General features: G+C 47.6%; 2 protein-coding genes across 4 annotated transcripts in view; one reads left to right on the forward strand and one right to left on the reverse strand.

Moving 5' to 3' along the window:
* Positions 1–149: 149 nt before the first annotated feature.
* Positions 150–3266, forward strand: rhbdd3 (rhomboid domain containing 3). The gene is made up of 5 exons (XM_036527989.1): positions 150–315; positions 528–917; positions 1043–1169; positions 1768–2031; positions 2865–3266. The coding sequence occupies exons 1-5, from the start codon at positions 153–155 to the stop codon at positions 3031–3033; spliced, it is 1113 nt and encodes a 370-aa protein (XP_036383882.1). The 5' UTR covers positions 150–152; the 3' UTR covers positions 3034–3266.
* A 655-nt stretch (positions 3267–3921) lies between these two features.
* Positions 3922–26019, reverse strand: part of emid1 (EMI domain containing 1) — a 62019-nt gene continuing 39921 nt past the window's right edge. Inside the window, exons 4-17 of one of the 3 annotated variants that reach the window (XM_036527010.1) lie at positions 20372–20461; positions 19953–20014; positions 19616–19745; positions 17578–17622; positions 17315–17422; positions 14261–14389; positions 10922–11020; positions 10639–10691; positions 10375–10437; positions 10240–10284; positions 9848–9892; positions 9623–9634; positions 6249–6333; positions 3922–5398 (exon numbers count right to left, since the gene is read on the reverse strand). In XM_036527010.1, the coding sequence (XP_036382903.1) occupies positions 5262–5398; positions 6249–6333; positions 9623–9634; positions 9848–9892; positions 10240–10284; positions 10375–10437; positions 10639–10691; positions 10922–11020; positions 14261–14389; positions 17315–17422; positions 17578–17622; positions 19616–19745; positions 19953–20014; positions 20372–20461 (1103 nt within the window). In that variant the 3' untranslated portion in view covers positions 3922–5261. Of the gene's footprint in view, positions 5399–5998; positions 6334–9622; positions 9635–9847; positions 9893–10239; positions 10285–10374; positions 10438–10638; positions 10692–10921; positions 11021–14260; positions 14390–17314; positions 17423–17577; positions 17623–19615; positions 19746–19952; positions 20015–20371; positions 20462–26019 lie in introns of all 3 variants that reach the window. The other 2 variants (XR_005004925.1, XM_036527011.1) reach the window with 2 other exon arrangements.

Below are 26019 nucleotides of genomic sequence, written 5' to 3' on the forward strand. Positions count from 1 at the left end.
TGAGACACTTACATCATACGCTTGCACCCACCAGGAGGAAGTTATTGAATTGGCGGTGTTAATTACGGACGAGTGGCAAGCTACCAAATTTACCGTCTTTGCAAGCGATTGTTGACATTCATCTATTCAACTATGAGAGTTCCATTTCGTAAATGCTCAACTTCCTAGTCTCAATGTGGTTTTGGCTAGGACCCAATCGTTCTGGGTTTCCACTTGGAACTACATTTTTATTAACCCTTATTCTGTCAGTGTGGCTCGGAGGCATCCAAGGCAGTCTCTGTCTTGGTCCGGATGGAGTTTTCCCAGGACTTCAAGGTGAGCGAGTAATTCACCTGGAGGCAAAGAAAAAAAAAATCCCTGAATTGAGCAGTATGAGTATTTATGATTGTTTTTACCGCACGTCATGGTGGGTAGGTAATATACTAGGAGTAACTCACCTGAATCTAATCGAAAGAAAACCAGAAACCACAGCAGGAAGTAGCTATTACAGTAATATAGGTTATGTTTCTCTATCCTCTCTCTCACAGTTTACCGCCTGGCACTTTACGCCCTTAGTCATGAGGAACTGCAATCCCTTGTTTGTAGCGCCGCCCTGCTGTTATGGCTTGGACTGCGCCAGGAGCAACACATGGGGACAGTGGCTTTCCTGGCCCTCTCCCTGCTCTCCACAGCTCTCCCGGTCCTGTTGTATATCTTCTTCCTCTCTCTGGGTGGAGAACAGCCCAGCCGGATTTGTGGTTACTCTGCCACCCACCTTGCTATGTTGACAGCTCAGTGTGGGCGCATAAAGCAGAGGCGACTCCTTCGTTGGGTACCTGTGTGGTCACTGCCTTGGTTGCTCTTGGTTGTTGACCTTGTTCTGTTACCCAACACATCCATCCTACTGCATGTGTGTGCCATCTGCGTGGGCCACTGCTGTATCCTTTTTTGACTTCTCTCATTTGAGAATAGCATTTAATCATTTACATTTCCTTTGATGCTGTTTTTTGTTACTAACATGCCATTTTGTGAGAAAGCTTTAAGCCCTAACATTTGGTCTCAGATAGCCCAGCTATGATCAGGAGGCTGCAGAAGGCAGAAAAGTTAGCAGTTTGGGGTGCCTTGCCAACATGGGCTTTCATTCCCTCCTCTTCCAGAGACTGGTTACCCACCAGCATCACCACACAGAGGTACAGACAGTGCTAAGAAGACAGGCAACACCAGAAATGGATGAAGCATAAATTGCACAGAATAGCACAAAGTCTCAGATTCATTATATCAGCTGCTACCAAGACGTCAGGTGTCAAGACACTAATTTGCACCTCACATGTGAGATACTTTCACGTTTGACATTTGATTGCAAGCCTTTAGCTCTCTCTTGTATTATCTAGGTGCAAAATGATTTTTGAAAAATTAATTTGGTTTAACAATGGCTAAACCTATTTTGTTACTGTTATGAGTCTGCTGTTGCTGTAAGATTACTTCCTTCCTAGACTGCAGTTATTACAGAACGTGTTTGCAAATCCACCTCCTCAGAAGAGGGCTGGTGGTGAAATGCCCTCAAGTCATATTAGCTCCAGTATGTACACAATAAGCAACAGAGTCACAGTCAGTATCTGTGCTGATATGTGAAAGTTCCTGTTGTCGTCTGAAGGAAACAGCAGGAGGGTACAGATTGTCAATAGCACTTTGACCAGAGACTCCAATGTGAAATCACTTCCCCTTGGTCTGTAATGAGGAGAATAGTCTGAGACGCAGGGTTTTGAATGCATTTCCTTTGTATTGCAGGGCGAGAGTATTTCCTGATTCTTCATCATCTGGTCGGACAGTGTCATCCCACAGGCCTCCCTGGGAGGACTCTCATCCTGTACCCCTACAGCCCTGGTCTCCCCCTGTGCATGATTGGCTGGTGGAGGGGGCTGTATCTGCCTCAGAAGTTCAACTATTGGACGAGGAACTGCTGAGGGCAGGGATATTGGCATCACTGCAGGATGTCTCAGAAGGACCAGGTGACAAAGTGGAGGTGCCTAAATCTTCAGTGTCTTCGTTACGGTGAGTAAGAGGCCTGGGGCCATGGTACTCCTGCCTTCAAGGGAACCATCTCCTTGTATTGGTTTAATAGCTTCTCATCTACTACTCTGTTTAACCTGCTGCACAATTAATCTTAATTACCTGCCAAGGTCAGTCGACTTTACATAAAATCTTTCTTCTGTATTGTGACTGTTTCAACTAAAACATTTTAGAAGATTATCTCCTAATAACAATGCAAGTGATAATTTTCTTTGCTGTCTGTGGGCCAAAAGTAATGGTTTCAAAAGTATGATGGGTAATATATGCAGCCTCAAAACAATAAGTTAGTGAAGGCTCAGATTAGTACATTGAGCAATCAAGGGTGAGATGTTATGTACCAAAATAACAAAAGATGCAATGAGGCAGATGGAGGTGCACATAACAAAAATAGGTCTTGCGATATGCAAAAGATATATCCAAATATAAAATAAAATATGGAAAAATTCAATATGGAGTTTGTATCATGTAACTCACTAATACCAGATTTGACACAATGACATCTCTCATTGCATTCCTGCAAACATTGATTGAATAAAAATAATTCAGCCATAAATTTAGACCTAGAATTTGAGTGTCTCTCGGCAGCCATTTTGTTTCACATAGTAAAACCATTTATGAATAACTGTAAAAGAAAAATGCCCAATAATTAAAACATGTCAATAAGTTGGATTGGTCCAGGTGGAGATCCCTTTTAAGTGCTTTACAAAAAATATATATAAATATTGTTGAAAATCCAGTATGGCTTTAGAGGTAGAGGTTCAGTGAATAGAGCATTTGCCCATTGGGAACAAGTGCATGTTTGTTTTCTCAAACAGGCTACAGCAGCTGGAGAAAATGGGATTTCCCACAGAGAAAGCAGTGGTAGCACTGGCAGCCACCGGGAAGCTAGATGGCGCCATCTCCCTGCTGATTGATGATAGGGTTGGAGAGGAGGCTGTGGTGACGTCCAAGGGGAAGAGCCCATCGCAACCACAGTGTACCTGAGCGCATTCCCAGACACTCTGGCTCCTCTGCCATTCCAGAAAACTGGGACCTGCCTCTTGTTAACACCATGGATGTGTTTGTGACTTGCTCAACACTGGAGCAGAATTCTGGCCGGGTGAACCCAGAAGGAGATGCTTAATGCGGGTCTGGAAGAATTCTGTGGCAGCACACTATGAAGGGTTGCTGTGTTGATCCAGTGGTGGCTCAAGACAAACAGAAGAGAGACATGGGCAACCCTTTAGTCTTATTTAAAGCTCTGATATCAAATGGTGAATGACATACACCTAGTGTTTATGAAACAATGTGCGCAGTCCTATGCCATTTATATTATTTTTATCTGTACCTGAAAATACATATTTGGAAAAGAACACATGTTTGTGCTGTCTAATTACATGAAAGGGCATACATTTAGAGTAACAGTAAGTTATTAAAGCTATTGTGTTTACCATACATGTCTTTCTGCTGTTTTAGACATATGACTCGGTTCAGAGAAGGAACTGGTGGCTGCATTTCAGTGTTATGTTGCCACTTCTAAACTGCTTACACAGTGTAACCTGTGACATCAGCTGCGGACAGTTGGCTGGACCACACAGCTCTTTTGTTTGTCTTTAGCATGATATCGCATGGTCAGAACTGAACACCTGCTGTATCATTCACATTATTATGAAGATTTAGCCTAATTTGAAGTAATTTTTTGTATCATTAGTTGAGAAGTTCATAATGTGGACGGTGATAAAAAAGAGACTTCTGATCATGTACAAAAAAACAAAAAACGGTTCTTTATTAACCAACAATCTGAAAGATCTGCAGAGCACGAGAACAAGACAGTTGCACACAATTTTAAAGAAGTAAAAACTAGAATACATGAGATGTTACATAAATCGCCTTTACAACAAGCAGAAACAGCTGCTAATGATTATCTTAAATAATTCACATAACAATACTTTTTAATACAAGAAAGAACAATCAAAAACATTTTACTTCTGGAGAGTACTCAGAATCTATAATATATGACTGTAATAGTGGTACGAAGTTACACCAAAGGAAATGTATTCAAGTTACATGTACAGTTTTCTACTCCTCATGGGTTGGCATTGGTTTATTTGAGGCTGGTGAAAAGAAAGATATCCCTGATGGAGCCAGGTTTTATACTGACATCCCGAAGCAATATGATTTTATTCACAGAAAGAGGGCCTGTCTGTCTGTCTGTGCATGTGAAACCTCTGAGTGCACAGTCCCCTTCCAGGCTGGCCCCATAGAGCGGGGTTATAATGATTCCCACACTGCAGGGACCACTGTGTAGACCTGGTTTGGAAAGATTGTGATTGGAAGCCACAGAAATGACTGCAGGACACTGTGCAAACACGGGTTTGCCACAGACAGGACAGAAAGAGGATGGAAGCACCCAAGCTTTTAGCCGTTTCTGCCCAATTGCAGAGGGTACGGTTTCGGGTAAGCATGCGGGACTCAGGCAAACTGCAGCATGCATGAGTTTCACATGAGAAAGCAGACCCCATCCCTCCAAACTGGGCAGGGAGTATGTGTCCCTTCCATTGCAGTCTAAAATGGGGGGGTATCAATAAAACAAAAGTAAAAAGCATGAAGGTCTTCTGTTATTTCCTGCAGACTCTCCATGTTCACTTTAATTAAATAAGCAATAATCTCTGAGATTCCCGACACTGCCGAGCCCCATTATGACCACTCCAAGCAGACTTTTTTTCTTGGTCATTTATTTTTTCCTTCTATCATTGAGTATTTTTGTTATGTCCCCTTATTGTCCTCAGACCGTTTACAGTTGAAAAGCACCATTTTTAGCAGTCATTTCATTTCCTTTTTTTTTTTTACACTTTTTTTTGTTTGTTTTCTGCCATTCCTACTCCTTCAGCTGTTCCTCTGGCGTTTTCACAGAGAAGCCCGTTATTGTGGCAGATGGTGGAGAGGTGAGCTGGGTGGATGAAGGGAGTGAGTGAGGAAGAAGGGGGTGACACTGGGGTTGAGCGGCGGAGGTGAGGTGTCTCCGGAGCACCAGTGTGTCTTCCCTGAGGTGTCCTCCTCTCGTGCTGTGGTGGGGGGCGGGTCACCACCTGGTGTCCGTCGCCAGGGGTGGGTGTAACAAATGGAGTCTGGATCAGCGGGTGGGTGTCAGGGAGGAGGGGGGTCAGGGTCCTGACCTTGGAAGATCCACCCCCCCGAGCATTTTCCCCTTTGAGCTCTGGTGGGCTCTGGGGCTACTTGCCCTGCTCCTTGGTGTCCTGGGAGAGCGGAAGGGGGATGACCCGGTGCGGAAGGACGCCTGCCCGCTTGTCCCGGTAGAAGCCAGGAGACGCAGTGCCAAATGGGCCGTCCCCTGACCCTAGGTCAGGCTCTGTTGGAGAAATAAGAGTTGGGGCTGTGCTGGAACTTCAACCCGAGAGAGGAACTGGGGAATAACGTGGAGTGTGCAGCAGACTGGGTCCAGGAGTCAGAACTCTCCCAGAACATACGTGACTGCAGAACCAATGTGCCCACTTGCAATCACACTTGCAAAATGCTGTAATGCCACTTGAGGCAACAACACATTCAGTGCAGAAAGCTGGGGTTTTTTTGCATGCCAGCCAAAAGTTAACCTGTCCTATAGCTTTAAGGTAATATAAGAAGTATGTGTTATTCACATTATTATTTGAAACATTTGTTACTTGGTGCAAACAATTCAATAAGAATGTGGTCAGTAATATAACTGAGATTTTACATGGCAAAGCATTGGCTCACAAGTTGGTGAGAAGCTGTGAGAAGCTGAGAAGGCTGTTGGAGGGCCCACTGGCCCCTGGGCCATAGACAAAGCACAGAAGAGCCAAGGACACCATCTTTACCACTTTGTACACGGGTTTGTTCAGCTCATACAACCAAAGGCTAAGGTCACCTCAGTTGACCCAGGAAGTAATGGCAAGGAAGGGCAGAGAGCAGGACCTGAGGAGAGTGGGGTTACCTGGCCAGATGATGGCTTCCAGCAGCGTCACCCTGCGAGCCAGAAGCTCCAGGTCAGCCTGCATGTCTCGGAACATCTGCAAGCTAACGTCCTATCAGAAATCGAGAACAGTGACAAGGGGGAGGGAGGAGCAGCATGCCCCTGGTCCTAGGGCCGCCAAGTGCCCTCCCCCCTGCCTGGGGAGTAGGGGGCGAAAAACCCCGCCCCGCCTGACCCCTGCCTAAACCTGCACGCTGCCCCCCCTACTCACCATGAATACCGATCATAGTCTCGAGGATTAAAACCCTCTCGGCTAAGATCTTCAGCGCCTCTCGGATTTGGTGTATCCCGTCCCCCTGTGAAAATAGATACAGCCGTCAAGGTATGGGGCACAGCCAAAGAAGCGCTCGCCAAGGTGCACCCTCTCTGTCTCCCCTCCGTTCTGGCAGTTAGAGGGTTAAAACCAGCCCGGGCCCCACCCTGACCCACCCGTTTCCCTCCCTCCCCCTCTGTCTCTCTCTGGCCATGCTGCAAGACCAGGCCGGGCAAACGGCATGCACATCACAGACCGCTCAAGGCTCAGGAGGAAACAACACTGAAATCAAATGCAATGTCACACCATCTGCATCCCCTCTCAAAGAGTAACGGTCTCATATCAGGGCAGGCAACTGGAGAGAATCAGGCTGGGCAGCTACACGACCAGCAGGCTTTTTGGTTTTACTGAGTTGGAGAATCCTTCACTTGTCTCCCAAAGCAGGTGTGAGATTTGCCAGATTCCATAACTATCATTTGTTGTTATGTAGTTATGCAACCTTGTGACAGAGGACTGTGAAGTTGTGTCTTTGTTTTCAAGATTGTGACATCATTAATGTTATATGTAAAATATATTAATTCTTGCATTATCTTATCTCTTCAGATTAGATAGAGGTCTTCAAACAGTGTGATTGTAGGATGCTGAGAGTGCTAGACTCCCAATAATAGGCCTTGCTCACGATAGCTGCTCAACTGTCTCTAACAAAGGGATGTGCACAAAACAAAGCCAATAATGTTGATCTGACATAAGTGTGTTCTCATTCTTTTCAGAAAGATCTGCTCTATTGAATTATTTAATATGGATACAAGCCTGTATTTGTATTGTGATCTTCAGCAGATCACATTTTGTGACTTAAGAATCTCTTCTAATTAAGTGGCTTTTTGCCTTTATGAACCATTCCCTTTGATTTCAAAGGACAAAATGAGTCAAATGTCACAGCGCAATAACCATTCAGACAATAAGACCAGTTAGAAAGGTGACCAGGGAGGTTAATGGTTAGAGAGCAGAAGGAGTCTGCTAATATTTGAGACTGTGGTGCGTGACATGGTTGACCACACTTTCAAACACCAGGGGCCGCTAATGTTCAATAAATGAATACATGGATACACTGTGCATCACCCCTGAGTCTCCTCCTAATGGAAGTTCAGACGATCACTGCAGGTGCAGCAGTTAATGTTAGGATTAGGATTCGAGTGGGAAGTAGGAACTGGGTTACAGATAAGGATTTGTGTTGAGAATCAGAACTTGGAGGAGACTAAGGAGAAAAGTAAGGGTTTCCTCAGTGGGATCTGTATCCCGTTTTTTTTTTCTTTTCTTTTTTTTTCACTAGCGGCTGCTGTTTCAAAGTGTAACCAGGGTATTTGCGGACCACTGAAAGATCCACAAGGTGTGTCCTGCAGACCAATAGCTGCCCACAGTGGCAGGAGCAGGGCTGGCTTTTCCCCATCCCCTGGAGAAGAAGACAGTATTATTCAAAAAAGAGGGTAGTGAGGGGTCAGTTACAGAGACAACAGAACAAGTGAGGCCAGTACAAAGCATTTAAGCTTCAAATCTGAGCAAAGATATCAGTAATAGATAAGCTCTATCTGTTTATTTTTAAATACATGCTATTCCACTATTGGCCAGCTGAATGGAACATTTCTTGATTTTAAATGATCAATTGGTCATTGACACTGTTATCTGAACTGGAATCTGCATCTGTAAAGTGCTGTAAAACTCGGTGTTTCACCTATTGTACAGTGAAACATGCTTGAGTTAATATGAATTTTGAATACAGACTAAACAGGCTCTCTTAGATCTTTTTTTGCTGTCAAGATTGCTTTCGCTTTTACATTTATGAGAGGAATGCTTTCAGTGCTTTATTTCTGCAATTCATTTAATTGAATGTCATCTACTGAAGTCTTATCTGCAGCCGTGAAATTATGAAAATCTGAAACAATGACAGGTTGTAAAAAACACCAAACTTTACAAAGCTTAGAGGAAAGTGAAAATCTTTTTTGAAATCAAACTGGCACTTGACCCAATTGTCTCTGTTACTGACATATACAGGCCCAGTTAATTACTATGCAAGCTACAGTGAGTCTGCAGCAAAAACATTCCAAGCAGCACAGTGGTTTATGATGGAACCATGCAGCCGTGCATTGTGGGACACTGGAGGATAGCTGTATCCATTCACATATGCACCCCTCCCCACCCAAGACCCCACCACCAACCTGCCACCACTGTCCCCACAATAAATACACATGAAGCATTTGGCATATAGGTTCCACACGAGTCAAAGGGGGATGGCCAACAGCAATGTGGAGCTCTATAATCTCATCTCTGACCATGGTTTATGATGTTTACTGACAATACCAAGTTCTTCCAATGGGTGGTGCCATTTCTGCTTATGTCAGTGGGAATTTAGCACTGGGTAAAGGCTACTTACATGCACCATCAAATAGGTCAAATATACAATTAAACAGCTACACATATTTAGTTATTTTGAAAATTGATAAACACCCACAGCCAAGTAAAAAATGTTTTTTTTTTTTGTATGTTTTTTACATGGAATTATTTTTGACCCCCACCTGTTATATTACAATCATCTACAGTATATATATGAATGTGTCTGAGTGAATGTGTATACAAGTAGGCGTATATGAATGTTTGTGGAAGTATATGCCAAGTGCAGAGGCTGGGAATGTGACTGTGAATGGTAGCCATGGAGACAGCTGCTTGCAGAGGGAGCCAGACAGCTTTAGGGTCAGACAGGACAGTGGTTTTTTAGGGCAGCAGTCAACAGCGGCCCTAAGGACCAACAATCATCACAACAAAAACATTGACACCAACAAGTATACAACAACATTCATACTTTTGGAATCTCAAATTCAGACATTACCACAAGACTGCAATTTCATGCAAGTACGAAACAATGATTCAGAGTATCATCAATGATTTTTTTATACAGCAAATTGCTTCAAAAAGCTGTCCAGACTCAGCAATTTCAGAGGACAATGCTGAGTTTCAAGGACAACAGACAGTGGTGGAGTTTCCAGAGGAGATTTTTGGCTGACCTTCAACTGTACCTTCAGAGATGCATCTTCATATTAATTTATGTAAGGCAAACAGGAGCCAAGATCCTATTTTCATCCACATAAGTCTGGAAAGTCTTTAGCCATTTAAATTTCCTATGGATGCTCCAATAATATTATCTGGACCTAGCCCTATCTTTCCAATGCAAAATGCTTCAATCACCAACATGAAAATTTTAAACACGATACAGGATGCTGGACATATGGACATGACAATAATCAGGCACTGTGGAGACATTAGCATTGAAGTTTCCTTACGTCCATTATTTTCTAGCGCATAAGAAAGAAGCGAAAGAAAAAACTCATGAATACAGACAAACTCATTGTATAATGAAGAGACAATTGGAGTGTACTCAGAGCTGACTGGGATTCCCCTCTTATGTTTTGGGGTGATGGGTCCCCCCTGCACTCCGTAGGTGTGTGATGTCATAAATCGTAGTTTTGACAGAAAAGGCGCCTGGGGCTCCGCTCAGGCAGGCTTACCGGCAGTCCTTTCTCCCCTGGCTCCCCTTTTGGTCCTGGTTCACCCTGGGAGACACAGAGTAGAGTGAGGCAACTGTACACTAAGCAGGCTGTAGCACACATGCACATTTTATAACGTACACAAACTGAATATTGACAGCACATCCAATGGTATTTTCAGGAACACTACAGTGTCTCTCTGTACGTGGAGTTTGAGGTGATATGTAATAAAATCAGACCTCGACTTACATTCATGCAAAATTTGAGATCCTTCTACATTTCGACAAAGTCAAATCCCTCATGATGCAATCAACCACAGTCCAGTTACAACCCAGGTGTTCGGTGATACAGTTGGTCTGGTTCCAGTGCAGACCTTGCCCAGACTCCTGAAGTGTCAGAGACGGTTAACTTACCGGCTCTCCTCTGAATCCCCTCTCTCCTGGATATCCCAGAGGACCCTGCAAAGTCAAAGTTGCGTTTAAGGGAACTGCTCAGGCGCTGGCACAGGGCTGCAGGGAGACTGTCTGTGATCAGCCGACGGTACTTACTCTCTCCCCTCGCTCCCCTTTGGGGCCCACTGGGCCCCGGATCCCAGGAGCTCCGGGTTTTCCCTGCAGACAGAGACACAGTCACACAGGGTGCTGTGGTTCCAGGGTGCACCGTGGCAAAGAACCGTCCTGTGGCTGTCATACCGCATTGCGCTTAACCCTCTGTTATAAAATGTCTTATGTCCAAATATGCAGACTCCCCTGTTCAGCCCACTTTCCCCTTCCCACTATACCCCCCACTTACCCCAACCTTCCCAAACTTACATTCAGTCCTGGTGGGCCAGGTGGTCCCACTGGGCCTGCGGGACCTGGTGGACCTGGATGACCAGAGACAAAATAATGAAGGCATGGTCTTAAATCTCCATTTTTGGTTCATTTTTCTTCCTGTGGACCCTGCAATAACTAATGATGAAAAGAAGGTACAGTCCATCAATCTGTCTAGCTTCAAAACTCATGTAAAGGGTTCCTCTACACCGAATAAGAATGAAAAACTGAATGCTGATAGATACCAGCAGAACTAGACAGAAAAACAGACGGACAGACTAACCGACAGGTCCGGGGGGTCCGGGGGGCCCCTGTGGCCCTTTCACAGGAACCCCTTGTGAGTCCAGGAAGGTGTTGGAAAGGAGGGGGTCTCTACCCTGACCTAATTGGGGAAGGAAACACACTAAGTCAGAACATTGTAATAGGAATAAGAAACTGCAACAAATGCGCACTACTCAATTTCACCACCAGATGACACCATTTTCAACAAAACATTCAGCTGACATTATATTCCACAGCTACAAAAAGTTCAAAATAATTAATTATACATTTTTGTCTACATTCCTCCCCTAAAGCGGATGTCGACCGGAATCAAAAAGATGGAACTCAAACAGAAATATCAGCCAAGAGCTACTTATATTAGAATATATACATTTCATATACAATATATACATTGTATATGAAATATACATTGAGCAACATCAAAAGATGAGAATATTGAATATTGATATAGAGTTACTCATTACTGTATGAACGGTGTTGTGTTTAAAGTTCCCCACTCCACTTTACATTCTTACTTTCATTTATATTTTTAAAGTGATCTACATTGCAGCACATTTCGTGCCTACTTTCGCACGGCTTTGTACTGTCTGTCGATAAAGCCCGTTTGATCTCAACGGCAAACGAGTGAGGGGTAGAGAGAGAGAGAGAGGGGAGAAAGGGGAAGTGCGCAGGGCTCGTTCGGGTTGGGCTGACAGGGAGCTCTGTCTAAAATATGACGCCCAGCTGATGGAGCGTCTCTGAGGGAAGAGGAGGGAGATAAAGCCTGTCAGCAGGACACATCCTCCAGCTGCCAAACTCCTCCTGATCCTTGCCCCATGCTGCTAACTATAGCCCTTGAGGAAAGATGACATTTAGCCGCTGTCTCTCTCTCTCTCTCCCTCTTTCTCTCAGCCTCTGGAACACTCTCCCTCCTTAACACTCACTCTCTCTTCTTTGCCATCTCTCTCCCCCTCTGTCTACAATACTCCCCCTCTCCAGATTACTCTCTGCAACAAAGGCTCTCTCTTTCTGCATCTGTGCTGTTGCAGTGTTATCTCTGCTGTACTCTCCCTCACACTCCATGGGACCCACAGTGTTGGAGCAGGATCCAGGATAGTGGCGGGGGTGCAGAACAAGAATAGGAGCAGGGGCAGGAGTAGGGGCATGGGGCAGGAACAGGAGCCATTTGGGACAGGGGCAGAGACTAGGGCCAGGGGTACAGGGCAGGAGTTGGGGCAGGGACAGGAGCCAGGGCAGGGGCAGGGGCTGGGGTGGGGACACAGGGTGGGAGTTTAGGCAGGAACAGAAGAGGAGGCCCAGGGGTAAAAGGGAAAAAACAGGATTTGGAGCAGGACACCGAGGTATGGGATGCGTTAACAGAGATCCTGGAACTTCCGAGATGCAGTGCCACTCCTGGTTGGGAGCTGGAGACTGACAGAACAGAGTAGTGAAGTGCACCAGCCTTCACAAGTGCTGCTTTGTTCACTCATAACGATTCACTTCCAGCAGACCCAAGCTGCAGTGTGGGCAGCTACAGCTCTGAGACAGAAATGCATTATTTTAGGGCCCACATTTTAATGTTCGGTCAATTGTTCCTGAATTCCACCCAAGTATGTCATTTATGTTTCTGGGGACACAGATGACAATCACCAACTCATTTACCATAAGTTACTTTTTAAACTCAAGAGCTATAAGTGGACTGTTGCATACAGGCACTCATGAGCATGCCCATTTCCAGACTCTACAACACTCACATTCCCACTTGCTGCCATTCTTAAAACTCCCACAGACAGTACATCCCCCCCCCCCCAAGAAAAAGGCCCACGTGTACAGGTTTGCCAGAGCTGGATTCCCAGCCGCCCCTCCTCGTCCTGTAACTCTTCCTCTCTGCAGGTGAGGTGGGGGGGGGGGGGGGGGGGGGGGGTCAACCCTGCCTCGCCACGGGAAACACTCATCCCCAGACGGGAAGGGCAATGTTTTCCACAGGAAGCTGGGTGCAGACCCCTAATTCAGCTGCATAACTTTCAAGTTGAAAGAGTTCAGGGTTTCTGAGTCAGGAGTTCAATGGCATCTCCTTCCCACACCCTGACCCCCCCGCCCCCGCCTGCCTGCACTCCCTCTCCCTGTCACCAAAACACCTGCAGGCGCTGTCTGCTTTCTCCTCTCAGAGGTGTCCACTCCTAGCCCAGACACCAAAAACCAAAGCCTACCCACTAAACCACCCCACCCCACCCCAATCCCCGCTCCCCAGGCCTGGATGAGCCCTCGCACCCCTCTGCAGCTGTTGGGGCTCGGCACATCTGGAAGCGTTTGAGTGACGTCAGCGGCCCTATCGACGGACAGGTCCTTTCCCAGCATGTGAAGTGTCAGTCTAGCCTTTGTTCCTCCACCAAGCATGAGACCTTCATCTCCCTCCATGCAGGAGGGAGAGGGGTGGGAATGATCCTCGCAAAGAAAAAAAATAATAAAATAAGCTGACTGAGAACATCAGATTTCTCCATTCCATTTCTCTTCCTGAGGCTCCTGGATTGAGTTCACGGTTAGAAAGGAGACCTGACTCTGTTCTACTTGCACAGCAGGGCTTATTGAGCCACCTCCTTACTCCGTGCGCACACAGATAAAAACATCGAACTGCCCTCAACAAAACCAGCACTGTAGTCGTCCCCCGCAGAGAAAAATATTCTTTTCAATTTTCTTTTCGGTGGAACAACATTTTTGCGGTAGTCGCACACAGTGGCGTGAGGGTTTTTAGTTACTTTATTAACACGGTGATGAGGATTCGTATTGATTTACTTTTCCTGCTTTACATAGTAACTGCTGTTCGCCAGCGGGGCTTCGGCCCACCCCTGCCAAAGCAGTGACATCAGGGAGACCACCCAGTTGACAGGCATGGTCCATAAGCCCTCAGGCCCATGTCCCTCCAAAGCCTTTGTCTGTGGGTCCATCCCAGGAGGTGCCCACTCATGACTCAGTGAGACATGAGGTCATTTCCTGCTCTTTGTCCCGGACCAAGAGACCACCTATTGTGAGGAGATGGTCTGACAGGGATGGACGCTCCCTCAGGATTAGCACCGCTGGGGATGGTCTCCTTTCTCGCAGTGTAAACATCTGCTGAGCTGCTGTTGCGCGGCACTGTAGAGAGGACCTTTCTTCATGGGGGGGCAGGCAGGTGACGAGTCATGACCTGAGGCTTAATTACTGGCTTTTCTTGTGCAACTATATAGACCCAATAAATGGATACGAGTACGTTTTCATACTTGGGCTTGGACAGAGGAAATACACACATCGACCATGACAGATCATGGTTGCCAGATATGTTTTACTATGGATGTACAATGACATCCATGGCTGGCTGTCCTACCTCGGTCTGGAGGCAATCCAAAGTCTGGAATACGGGCACTGGCGGGGGCTGGGGGTCCTGGGGGCCCGGGGGGGCCAGGAAGGCCTGGTAGACCTCTCTCCCCTGGGAGACCTGGCGGACCCTGGGGTCCTGTAGGAGATAATCAACAAGTCACAAATTACACCAATGCTAATAGGTTACATATTACAATCCTTGATTGGACACCATGATCTGGAACAGTAATTAAAACAAGCACAACGAAGATATATGTGATGCTATTTAACAATGACACAATTCTGACCACATAATACAATAAATCATGTAACAAACACAGCAGCTGTACCAACAAACATAACCGTATAACACAATAATAAACTGATTTCTTTTTTTTTTTGTTCTTTGCTTTTTGCAGACTGACAACTGTAGAACAGCCCAGTGCTATTCAATAAAGCGAGGTGCAGTCTAAACAGAACGGACGAAGTCTCAGGTTTCGCAGCGTGTGGTGCGCCAGGCTTTAACAAGGCAGAGATGGAAAACCCAGATGGGAGGGGGCTGGAAGGGGCGGGGGGGGGGGGGGGGGGGGGGGTGGCACCTCCCAAATATTAGAGAAGAATCAGGGAGAGGGAGAGAGAAAGAGCAGCGCTGTGTATTTGGTTTCGCTTCTTGGCAGCTCTCTGGGGCTCGCTAATATCAATAGCGCGTGAGGGGAGGAGGCTGAGAGACTCCCGTTCTGGTGTAATTAACAGGAGGAGAGAGCTTAATGGCCGCGAGCTCAAAGGGAGAGCTGGGAAAGCTCAAATAAACACTGCTCAACGGTGAGGGGCATTAGCGGCACTGGCGTGCAGTAAATTAAATGTAGCCTGCATCCTCCCTGTGACGGGGGCTGTGATTTACGCGCGACGCTGCACACCAGGCCCCGGCCTGTTCGCTCGCGGCGAAACCCCTTCCCTTCCTGTCAGCCGCTAATTTCAATTAAAAACTTAACGCAGCGCAGCAGTCGGGGGAGCTCCGCTGGAGGTGGGGCGCCATGCGGAGGAGCCCAAACAAACCGCTTCACCCCGACCGCTGACATCATTGTTTACGCTCCTCTGAGGTAATGCTATCCACAGCAGATCCCCCCCCCCCAGATCTATTTCTATCCATCTTCCTTTCTATGCAACAACAATTTGAAGTGGTGGTGTAATGCAAATGAACCATGTCAAGCACTTATACTTGGCAAAATCCAAGTATAATCCACGACGCCAAAATGTATCTCTTGATTTGATACAGGGCTAACACATTATTATAATGCATTTTTTCACTAACTTGAGAATGTTGTCAGAATCAGAATCAGACTTTATTGGCTAAGTATGCTTTTACACATAGGAGGAACTTGACTCTGGTTCCAATGTCTCTTGTAGTGCTTTCATACAACGTCAAGGTGACAACAACAAATACCATCCAACAGTAGTTCTACAACAGTAGTGGAGGACTGGAATGGATTAAGGATGAAATGAATGAAGTATATAAAAATAAATATGAACAGATACAGAGGCTGTGGGTATGTACAACAATTAGTTATAGACAACTATTGCACTGTATTATATACAGCTATTGCACAATGAGCATGAGATAAAGTGTACCTGAGTGCAGGCTATGGATATGTACAACTATAGTTGTACAACTATCACACTGTGAGCATGCAGAACAGAAATACGTTTGGAAGGTCTCTAGGTTAACAGTTCAAGAGTGTGTGTGTGTGAGTGTGTTCTGTTCTCGCTGGATGTCCGGTTGTGCCTTATCCTCTGTCCTGAGTCTCCAGGTCAGCAGGCTGGGAAGGGAGCGGCAGGCCAGCGTATTTTTACCCAGGTAAAAGAAAGGTGACGCAGTGGGCAGGACATGGGGTCCTGGGGCAGCTGCCGGCCAGTGAGCACAGTGCCGACGGGGGGAGAGCCCTGGCTTCCTGGCTCAGGAAACACACGTCCCTTCACTGGGCTGACTCAGGGAAAAAACAGCACAACTGGGGAGCAATCTCCCAGCTCTTCCCCGAATTTTCGGCCGCATCCCTGCGGAAAGTCACGGCCCTCAGAGCGCGACTCAGCCTCCCGTGCCTTTATGAGTTTTCTTTTACAGTAATGTCCGCTTTTGTTACCCCCTCCCTTCACCAACGCTCTTTGGTTGGATGTTTGGCCACATAAAATAGAAGCTGTTTGACTTCGGTTTCAAATATGGCTTATTGGAAGTTTGCGCAAGATCAAATACATTTTTTGTTTGCTTTTCTGTTACAAACATAGGAAGAAAAAAAATGAGCATCTGAAGGAAACAGCCTTTGGGATATGCGGTCTGCTCCATGAATACATATGTAATAATAGATTTTCGGAAAAAAAATCAATAAAGTTGCATACATATGGAAGAAATAAGGCCTTGGGCCGTGTATACATAGCTCATGTTCACTTCAGATTGGATTCACATGGCCGTTCTCAGAAAGTGGTTGTAATTTACTTTGCTCAAAATCTCATTTACCCAGCAGCAGGAACAGAGCAGGGGTCAGGGAGTAGTAGGGGTCACTCCACGTTCTGTTACAATGAGGTATCGCTGCCTGCAGCAATAATACCAAGTTATGACGGCTTGGGGATTTTGTATTTTCTCTCGGTTTGCATCCAAAATTGGGGAATTAAAGCTGGGTTCATCCACTTCTCTTTCTTTAACTTTCCCCTGATGTATGGAAAGGCAGCTTGAAACCTTGCTGTAGTTTTCTGGTAGGAAAATGTGTCTTGTATGTCCAGTATATAATATTCATGGGTGTGTGTATGGCCATGCCATACTATAGAATCCTCCCATGCTGTTTCTTTATAGGATACTGTGGTTCAGTTTCCGGTGCTAAATTTGGCCTGTCCTTCCCACCAGACGAACAGACATTCGGGAAATGACACACACCTTTTGTTTAGGCTGGTTATCGCTCTGTAAATGTCTGTGACACACACACAGTCTGTATTGCTCAGACGACATGCACGCAAAACAGAGAAAAAAGTGATGTAGCACATGGAACCCTCATCGGGAAAGGTGGTCCAGCTGAGTGGAAACAAGATTGTTTACCTGCTGGTCCTGGAATTCCCCTTGATCCTGGTGCACCCGAGGGGCCCCTCATCCCGGTGTCACCCTTTGGCCCGCTGGGACCTGGAAGACCCCTGGAACCAGCCTTGCCTGGAGGGAGAGCAAAACTGGGTCACAATCCAGTCACAGTCAAGTCAAAGCTGGTTTTCATATCAGTCTATGCTCTGACCAAAGAATGCAATAATGCCAGTGGCTGCGGAGCCAACAAGCCCACCCAATGTACTGAAATGCCCCCACCAGCTCACCATCTCTCCCAGGGGTACCGTCTTTCCCCCTCTCACCCTGTGGACCTGCACAAGAAATAAACACTTTTAGAAAGTAGGACCTGGGGAGCCCTTCCTATTTACAAGCCAAAAGAGTGAGTAAGACACTGGACCGAGTGTTTTCAAGAAGATGAGGTCAGAAGAAACCTGTGCCCAATGCCCTGTAAAAATGCCAGCAATCATTTCAGACCGCTTAAATTCTGCTCAGTATTAGGAATCACTGACAGGTTTGCACTATAACGTTAATGAAGGCCAGCCTACAGGAAATAATCCCTTAACAATCTATTACAGACTAAATTCAAGCGCACTGTTACTTGTAAAATCAAGTCGGTGTATCTCAGCACCAGCTGTCTCAACAGAGAAAAATAGTGTTTTCCAATTTGACCTGTCTGCTTTAATTGCTGCCTTTAAGTCGTATAATGGCAGTGGCTTTGGTGGCAGTCGTCATTTTGACTACACATCAAGGGAAAAGCACAGGTTAAGCATAATGACACCCGCCCCTCTTCTTGCAGTCCTGAATTCAGAAACTGGCTTCGGCCTACAACGCAGGAACCACATCTGCTCCACACTGCTCCACTTTGGAGGGTGTCCGACTCCAGCATGTCCTCCCTGCAGCCGCGGGCCAAATGAGCAGGCTTGATTTGGAGAACGCAAAGGAGACAGGCCCAGAAGGATTATCTGTCTAATAGAACTGCATGCGTAGCATTTTTCATGCTAGCCGGCGAACAGCCTGATATCCATTGTTGCGGGTAGCGTTGGCAAGGCTGGCTTTGAGGGGGCTGACCATCTCACAGTCTTATTACATCTCTCAGAATCGCCTTGCAGCAGCACGGAACACTGTTTTTTTTTTTTTGGCCAACTTGGAGACAGATGCCTCCCATATTGTTTGAGATACCCTCGCCAGCTGCTGCAGCTGGGAGTGATGTGGTTGTCTGAGCACAGCTGATTTACACACAAGGCGAGGTCTGGACACCATCGCAGTATCAGGATGGCCGGTTCCAGGCAGCTGCGGAATCGCCGTCCCATATAGCATGTCTATAGAGAGGAGCCGCCGTTAAAAGCAAACCCCCGAAATGAATTGGAACACAGGCTTGGTCATCAAAATGAAATCACTAGATTAGAGATTCAATCTGCAAGCTTTTTAAGGCCAAAGCCTTGCCACTGTGTCATTTGCCTCAGCATGTGTGGAGCCTCTCTACAGACCCCTCACAGGTCCACACCCCGCTCTCTCACACCATCAGCGTCCTGCTGGGTCTCGGCCCGTTCATCTCCGCGAATAGAACCTCCAGTGCTTGAGCAACTCGGTTTCCGTGGCAACCTTTGCTGACAAAGACATCATCAGCTGACCACACTGATCCAAGACCTGTAAAGCACACCAGTTCTGTTCTTCTTTTCTCAGCTGCTCAATGAAAACCCACACACACAGTGAACTTTGTCTCATCTCACTGCAAAGACATTCAACCAGTTGTGCACGCACCAGTGGATATGCATCATGTGCACGTACAAAAAAGCACGTACAGACATTTCCATGCTTCACAACACTAGGGTTGCACAATTAATGTGGGAGTACCCTTTGGTCATGCACATTTGAATGGATGTAAAAGATATGCTATTGAATGTGCCCAACACAAAGCAGAGGGCCCTAATTTTAGCTAAAGCCTGGCTTGGGCTCAGCTCCAGGGAAGGAAGACTTTCATGCCGAGAAGTGTTAACTTTCCAGAAACCCACACAACTCTGCCTGTCTGCCAGTTGGGCAGAGAGAAAGGCTGAAAGGGACTGAAAGAGAGAGGGAGAGGCTGAGAGGGAAAGTACGGTACAGACAGGGTTAGGGATAGAACAGATACTCGGCAGTTTGAGACGGCTAGCACATGGAGACAGACAGGGAGGTGTGAGGTTTTTTATGTTTGCTGTGACCGAAACATGTTTCACTATCACACTTAAAATAATGTGTATATGTGCTGTGTTGACTTCAAACCTGCAAGCAGTGTTATTTGAGTGACTCAGGCAAAGATATACCTACCCACAGGCCCCTGGACTCCAGGTGCACCTCTCGCAGGTGGCACTCCAATTAAAGAGGACTCCCCTGTAGTTCCTCCCTTGCCCTGTAGGTGGCGATGAGAAGTAGAGGCAGGAGCAGTCAGAAGCTGGACCTGGAAGACCCAAGAGAAACACATAGAATTAGAGGTGAGAGAAAGCTTAATACTGCAGAAAATGTAATTAATACTGAAAAAGGAAACTCATATTCAGCATCATAGAACACAATAGCTGACAATAGCTCTGATGTTTCAGTTCTCTGATAAATGGGAGCCTCTTGTTCTGCACAGTTGTATGGTGCACACTATATGAGACAGGGGTACCTTCGCCTCCAGGGAGCTGAGCCTGTTCGTCAGCGCTGTGATCCGACTGCAGTTCAAGCAGCCTGCAGCAGCAAAGAAAGAGACATACCAATGTGGTGGGATATGGCAAATAAAAAAGCAATGCACAACGTTTTCTAAAACTGTGTGTCACCTATGAAAAGGAACACAATAGTTACCATGAGAGCCCACACATTTATATTTAAATGGTTTAATTTAAATGTTAATACAAATAGGTAGACAGGGGACAGGACCATGTTATTACAGTGGCAGTAGACAATACTGGGTGTCAGTATTGTTGGTTTTTGTGTGTGGTGTGCACAGTGGAGGGAGTTTGGAGGAGAGCGGAGCACTAGTAGGGGATTGCAGAAGCACTGTAAAAACATTAGAGGAGTGTAGAATCAGAGGCATGCAGGTCTTACTGGAGAGCTGGTCCACAGGGCGGGCAGGTGGGCGCCGCAGAGTCGCCTGTTTCCTCACGGCCTCCTGGGCCACAAGGTGGCTCCCCGACTCTGAGGAGGAAGAGGAGGGAGAGTCAGACATAGGAGAAACACCACAAGGCTCCACCAGTTGGATTTTTCCCAACGGCCTTTCGCTAGATCCCTGCACACTTTCCGACGGGCCAGTCGTGTTTTTGCGGCCAGGACAAACTCAAAAGGCAAACGGAGACAGGCGCCCCGCACAGCATCGAGGCAAGAATGTATCAAGCAGTGGTTATTTTTCAAAAACACAAAGCACAAGTCCTCCCATCTCTTCTCACTCGCCCCATTCCTTCAGGAGCAGCGGGGGTTGAGGCAATCTCTTTCCAAAAAATTTATTAAGATTATTCAAATGATTTTGCTTGATTTTATTTTTGAGGCACGCTGCTGCGCTTCATTCCCCGGCATCCTGGGAGAGTTCCGCTCTGAAAACCCCCGACAATACACTCCCCCAGACCCAGAGGGGCCTCTCTCCGCCAGGTAACCCCAGGGGCGAATGTGGGAAGAGGACCGGGCCCAGAGGGGCATGGGCCGAGGAAGAGGGAGAGAGAGACGGCGCTGGGCAGGGCTTTGTCTGCTCTTACCCATGTGAAACACACAGTGCACGGTCCATTTTGTTATGCCGCATTCTTATTCATAAACAGCTCCGTTTTGTATCAAATTTGAATGAGACAAAAGCAGATTGTGCCAGAGAACTTTTTTGGGTGATATTACAAAAACTGTATAAACCTGATGCTTGTGCGAAAGGGGGTTAGGAGACAAACAATGGCTTCCTTGTATTGTGAGAATGGGCATGGCCATGTATTTTTTTTCATCCGCCTTCATTTTATGAAGTGTGGGAGTTGTTGCACTGGCTTTGGGTATTTAGAAGCTGCAAAGTTTCCGGGTATAGCTTTTGCCTGCTTGTTTAAATGAGCTCCTTTCTCCATGCTGGTCTGAGTATAGCCAAACCAGCTGCCTGTCACAGGAGCAAGACTGGGGTCAAGGATTCGAGACTGACAATGCAATGAAACGATCCAGTGTTCCCAGCGCAGCAATGTGCAGCCTGTGAAATTACGAACAGTAATGAGCAGTAAAGACAGGTTTCAGGCTTCCATATATGTGCAAACACTCTTGCGCATTCAACACACACATACACTCATAAACATACCCACAGATTAATAAACATGTCAGCTGAAATGTTGACAAATATGTAAACACCTCAAGACAAGGCACATACACATGCATGCACAAGGTGGCTTTAATTGCTGTGTGAATGCTACTAAATAGAGATTACAGGAAACAGGCACAAAACTTCAGCCACAAGCCTGATATCATGCAGGAGACAAATCACAACCATAAGGCAGAGATGCACTGACAATGTCACCAGACTACTCTTCCTTACGATTGTGTTTAATCGAGCAATAGGACTGTGACTACTGGCCTCCCAATGAATAGAATGCATTAGAGCTTATTCCAAAGGGTCCAATCAGATAGAAACTAGAACTCATATGAGATCCAGAGCTGGCCTGCAAGGCTCAGACCTGGATCAGAGACACAGACAGGTGGAGCGTGTTTGGCTGATAGATGGCGAAAGGGTGAACTGGGGGGGGTGGGGTGGGGTGGGGGGGGGGGGGCGGCTTTGAGCAAGAGAGAGATCGCATGGTCGAGCGCACATGGAGAGTATTTCTGCCTCTCCTCCCAACTCCATGTTCAGTTGAGGTCCTCAAGCATTTTGCTCCTCTCTTTGAGGCCTAACCCCCTTTTTGATCATTGTTTATTTGCTCGGCAGGAGGCCTCCCCAGGCCAGATTCGCGGTAGATTCCGAAGGAAGACAATGAGAGGGGGGAGAAAGAGCACGCAAGAATGCTGAAACACAACAGCATGTGCCGCGCAGCGCCTAACAAGCGGGTGGAAAAAAAAAAGTGAAAAAGCCTCCCGGGTTCACATGTGTTCCGTCTCAGCTCAGGCCTGCAACCTGCAGCAGAGATTGAATGGAAGTTTCCTACAGGGCCCGGCACATATTGATAGCCGTGTCCGATTTCAAATGGTCTTTGGATTTAAAATACCCCTATTGCTACGCTCAACCCCCCCCCCCTAAACCCACCCCCACTCCTACCACCTCCTTTCTTTAGATTACAGCTCTCAAGCACCGAAATCCCCCCCCAGCCCCTTTGAGGCACAGTGCATAGAACTTTCTGCCTTCTCTGGCATCAAGACAGACCTCTTTTTTGCCTCTCTTCAGTTTAGTTCCATTTTGCCAGTCCTTGGTTTATTTCCATGCGCCTGTCTGTCTCCTTCTCTCTCTCTCAGGTGGTCCCCTACGGAGTGTCGACCCAGGGTTCGAGAGATAACAAGATAACGCGAGCATGCTCGGGTGCCTTCCCAGGCGACAGCTGGTGTGTGGGGGTTATGGGAGTGCCGAGGCCATGGTGTGAATTGGCTGGAACAACCGCCCTAATGGCACAGCAGACGAATCCTGCGGACCGACACGTCCCTCGCTGTCCTCCCACCCGCCTAATTGCCCCGTCCCGGGGTCGTCCAAACATGTGACAGGGGAGCTCCTGATCCCTGCTCATACTCTGAGAAAATGACAAATTAGTCCACTTAATTAGAGGAGTTCCTTCGAAGGCTTTTCTTGGGGGGGGGGGGGGGGGGGGGTGGTCTTGAAGGAGCGTCTGTACTGGCCGTGTTTACACTTTGAGAATTTGGAGTAACGGGGAATTTTCCACTGTTTACAAACAGCGAGCAGAGTCATTTCCTCTCCGCCACAACGCTCTCCAGAAAGATGCCGTGAGAAGAGCGGGGCCCCCGTTGCCCGTCGTGACAGGTCACCTCCAGCCCCGTCACCGAGCTGGCCAGATGTCAGAGCCAGTGCGCGTACGATGCAGGCCAGTGTCACAACACAGATCTGTCAACCTTGTCCTTTTGTGCGGGCGTCCCGTGAACTGTCGTTGTCGTCTGCTGTAATGAAGTGTTCGCACGTTTATCTCGTTAAACACGACCCGTTCCTTAAAGGCAGGAGGAACAAACACAGGTCTGCAAAGTGGATGTGAAATCTAAACAAAGTAGGTCACTGCTACGGAAACAGTGAGATTGCGGGATTTAGCCTTTTTAGTGTTCGGGCTTTTGGGGGCCTGGGGGCTGGGCAGTCCAGATGAGGCCCTCTTTGCGGGCGATCTCTACCCATCCCGAGGGGGTGCCCGATGTCCCCCTCCTGCCTCACTGGCTGCGCACCAGCTCCTCACCATTCCTCCCCCGCGTAAGAGGCTCTCGCAGCCCCACTGACAGCCTACTCCGAAAGCCAAACACCATCCCGCACCGTGACTGAGGTTACCCAAACAAGCCCTCCCCCAGCGAGGAGCCCCACATCACAGCCCCAGGGTCCTTTAGGGGGTGGGAGGGCTGCCGGCAGAGTTTCACAAAGTTAGAGGGGCTGGGAACCATCACAATCCTTGGGCTGGCTGCGCAAACAGCCTGCGCAGACGCAGCTGAGCTCAGCCGGCCGTAGGAGGAGGTGGGGGGGGGGGTTCCTCTCACAGGCTCGTATTGTTCCCCCTTTCTCCTTGAAGCATTATTAATGGGCCAAGGTCAAACCTTCACTGATACTCTCACAATGAAAATAAACCAGATCCCTGCAGCAGGAACCTCGGCCACATGGGTACACGCTTTGACTGATTCATACTGTTTCTTTTGAGCTCATTAGTTTCCCCTTTTATATAAAGATATACAGTCCTGTTGTTTCTCCTGTGGTAGAACCTCCATCCCCCCCCTCATGCATGGAGTTATTGTAACACGCCGTACTGTTCATTGTTCTGAGAGTCGCAATCATGGGTGGGTCATTATGCGTGAGCTCGATCTCATTTCACCACAGGTTGGACTCCAGCACGAATATCAAATTGGCCATTGGCACTCTGCTCCCGATCACTGTGTTCTGAGTCTCATTTCACCAGGTATTCCAGCTGAGATTTCACATTTCAGACGGGCGATGTGAGGAACAGCAGTAGCCGCAAACACACGAGGGAGGAGTCTGCCCAGTCAAAATGCTGCATTCGGCATTTTTGTGCCATGAGGTAACATGCCACGACATGCCAGACAGGGGACACATGGGGTCCAAGAGGTACCAACGGGCTCTATTTGGGAAAACCGACTCTATATGGCCACAGAATCAGCTTTGCAAGGTGAATTTCCTGCTGAGGCAAGTCACTTCCTACTCGCTCCTCAACAACTCACATGGCTTACATCTCTCAAGCTGTGATGGTAACAACAGGCCCGTGACTCCCGCAGCCCATGATTCCAGGGCCAAGAAAAATCTACTCAGCGGCCCCGAGTTCATTGTGGCTCCCCGGGATTCCGTTTGCTTTCATTGGGTGACTGGGTGTTGGGAAGGGGCTGATTGCTTCAGACTTCATCATTTGCTTTTTCCCATGTGATGCCCTCCAGCCGCCCCTACAACGGACCACGTTCCGTTCTCACATCCGAGTGCCAGACACCCTCCCGCTTTTCGGAGTCATCCTTCTGCTTGAAGGGCCTGTAATTTGGTGAGATGAGGGAGAGCCCTCGGCCACACTGGACTCCCACCAGAACCCACAGCCGAACAAGCTTGGAGGAGCGAGAGTCCCTCTCCACTTCACAAGCTGCAATTGCCGCAAACCCATGGAAACATCTGATTGGATAGGCACCAATACGCCCAGTGGCAACCACTCAAAAAGCTGGGAAACCTGTGTTACAGGAGACTGGGGCGGCCGCTTGGGGCTCCAGCCTTCTACTGGAACACCTCACTTCATTACTCAGGGCTGTCTCTCGGGGTCAGACCAGGCCACACTCCTCCCCCCTTCCTCCTCTCTGCAGATTCTTACAGTGCACTGATCAGGCAGACATGCAGGAAAGAGCCAGGAGGGATCTTTTCATTGGTTCCCCCATGTTAATTGTTGCTGGAACAATGTGCAATCTGTGCTTTAAATTTCAAGCACTCACATTCACATTCATATTCAAAGGGAACATTGTGCAGGATCTGCTAGGATCACTCAGCAGGGATTGGGAAAAGTGTGTAAAAAGTTCAATAGCAGTGACTGGTTATATCTCCCAATGGCAATTTATTAAGATATGGCAAACAGACGATGAGAGTTCTTACACAAAGTGACTTCACTGGAGCACTGATGTGTGGTATTAAGGGCTGGGTGAAACTCAGCCCTGCTGCATAGCAGTGGTACACTGCACCTTCAACAGTACCTGCATAGATGGCGAACATATGGAGAGCAGGTTGATGCTAATATCAGGAGGGAGCATTTGAGGCCATTTCGGCAGCGCGTCAGCAACTGTCTCCTCTCAGGGAAGCCCCGTTAGCTCACCTTACAGTCCAGATGTGCATCTAGAGACAGGCCTCTAATCTGCACAGGAAGGGTTTTTACTTTTCCCCTCCCCCCTGTGCAGACAGCCCCTCCTCCTACTGGCTGCTCCTCCCCTTCCCCGCAGCCTGGATGATCGGTGGGGCTGGGTCTGGGTCCCAGACGGCTCCACGGGGCCTGGCTCGCCCCCCCAGCCACTCCCCCCCCCCACCACCCCACCCCCGACTCACTTTAATTACAAAGCAGGACAGCTGCAGTGTGGTG

Source organism: Megalops cyprinoides, chromosome 4 (genome assembly GCF_013368585.1).
Source record: "Megalops cyprinoides isolate fMegCyp1 chromosome 4, fMegCyp1.pri, whole genome shotgun sequence".
Lineage (NCBI taxonomy): Eukaryota > Metazoa > Chordata > Actinopteri > Elopiformes > Megalopidae > Megalops > Megalops cyprinoides.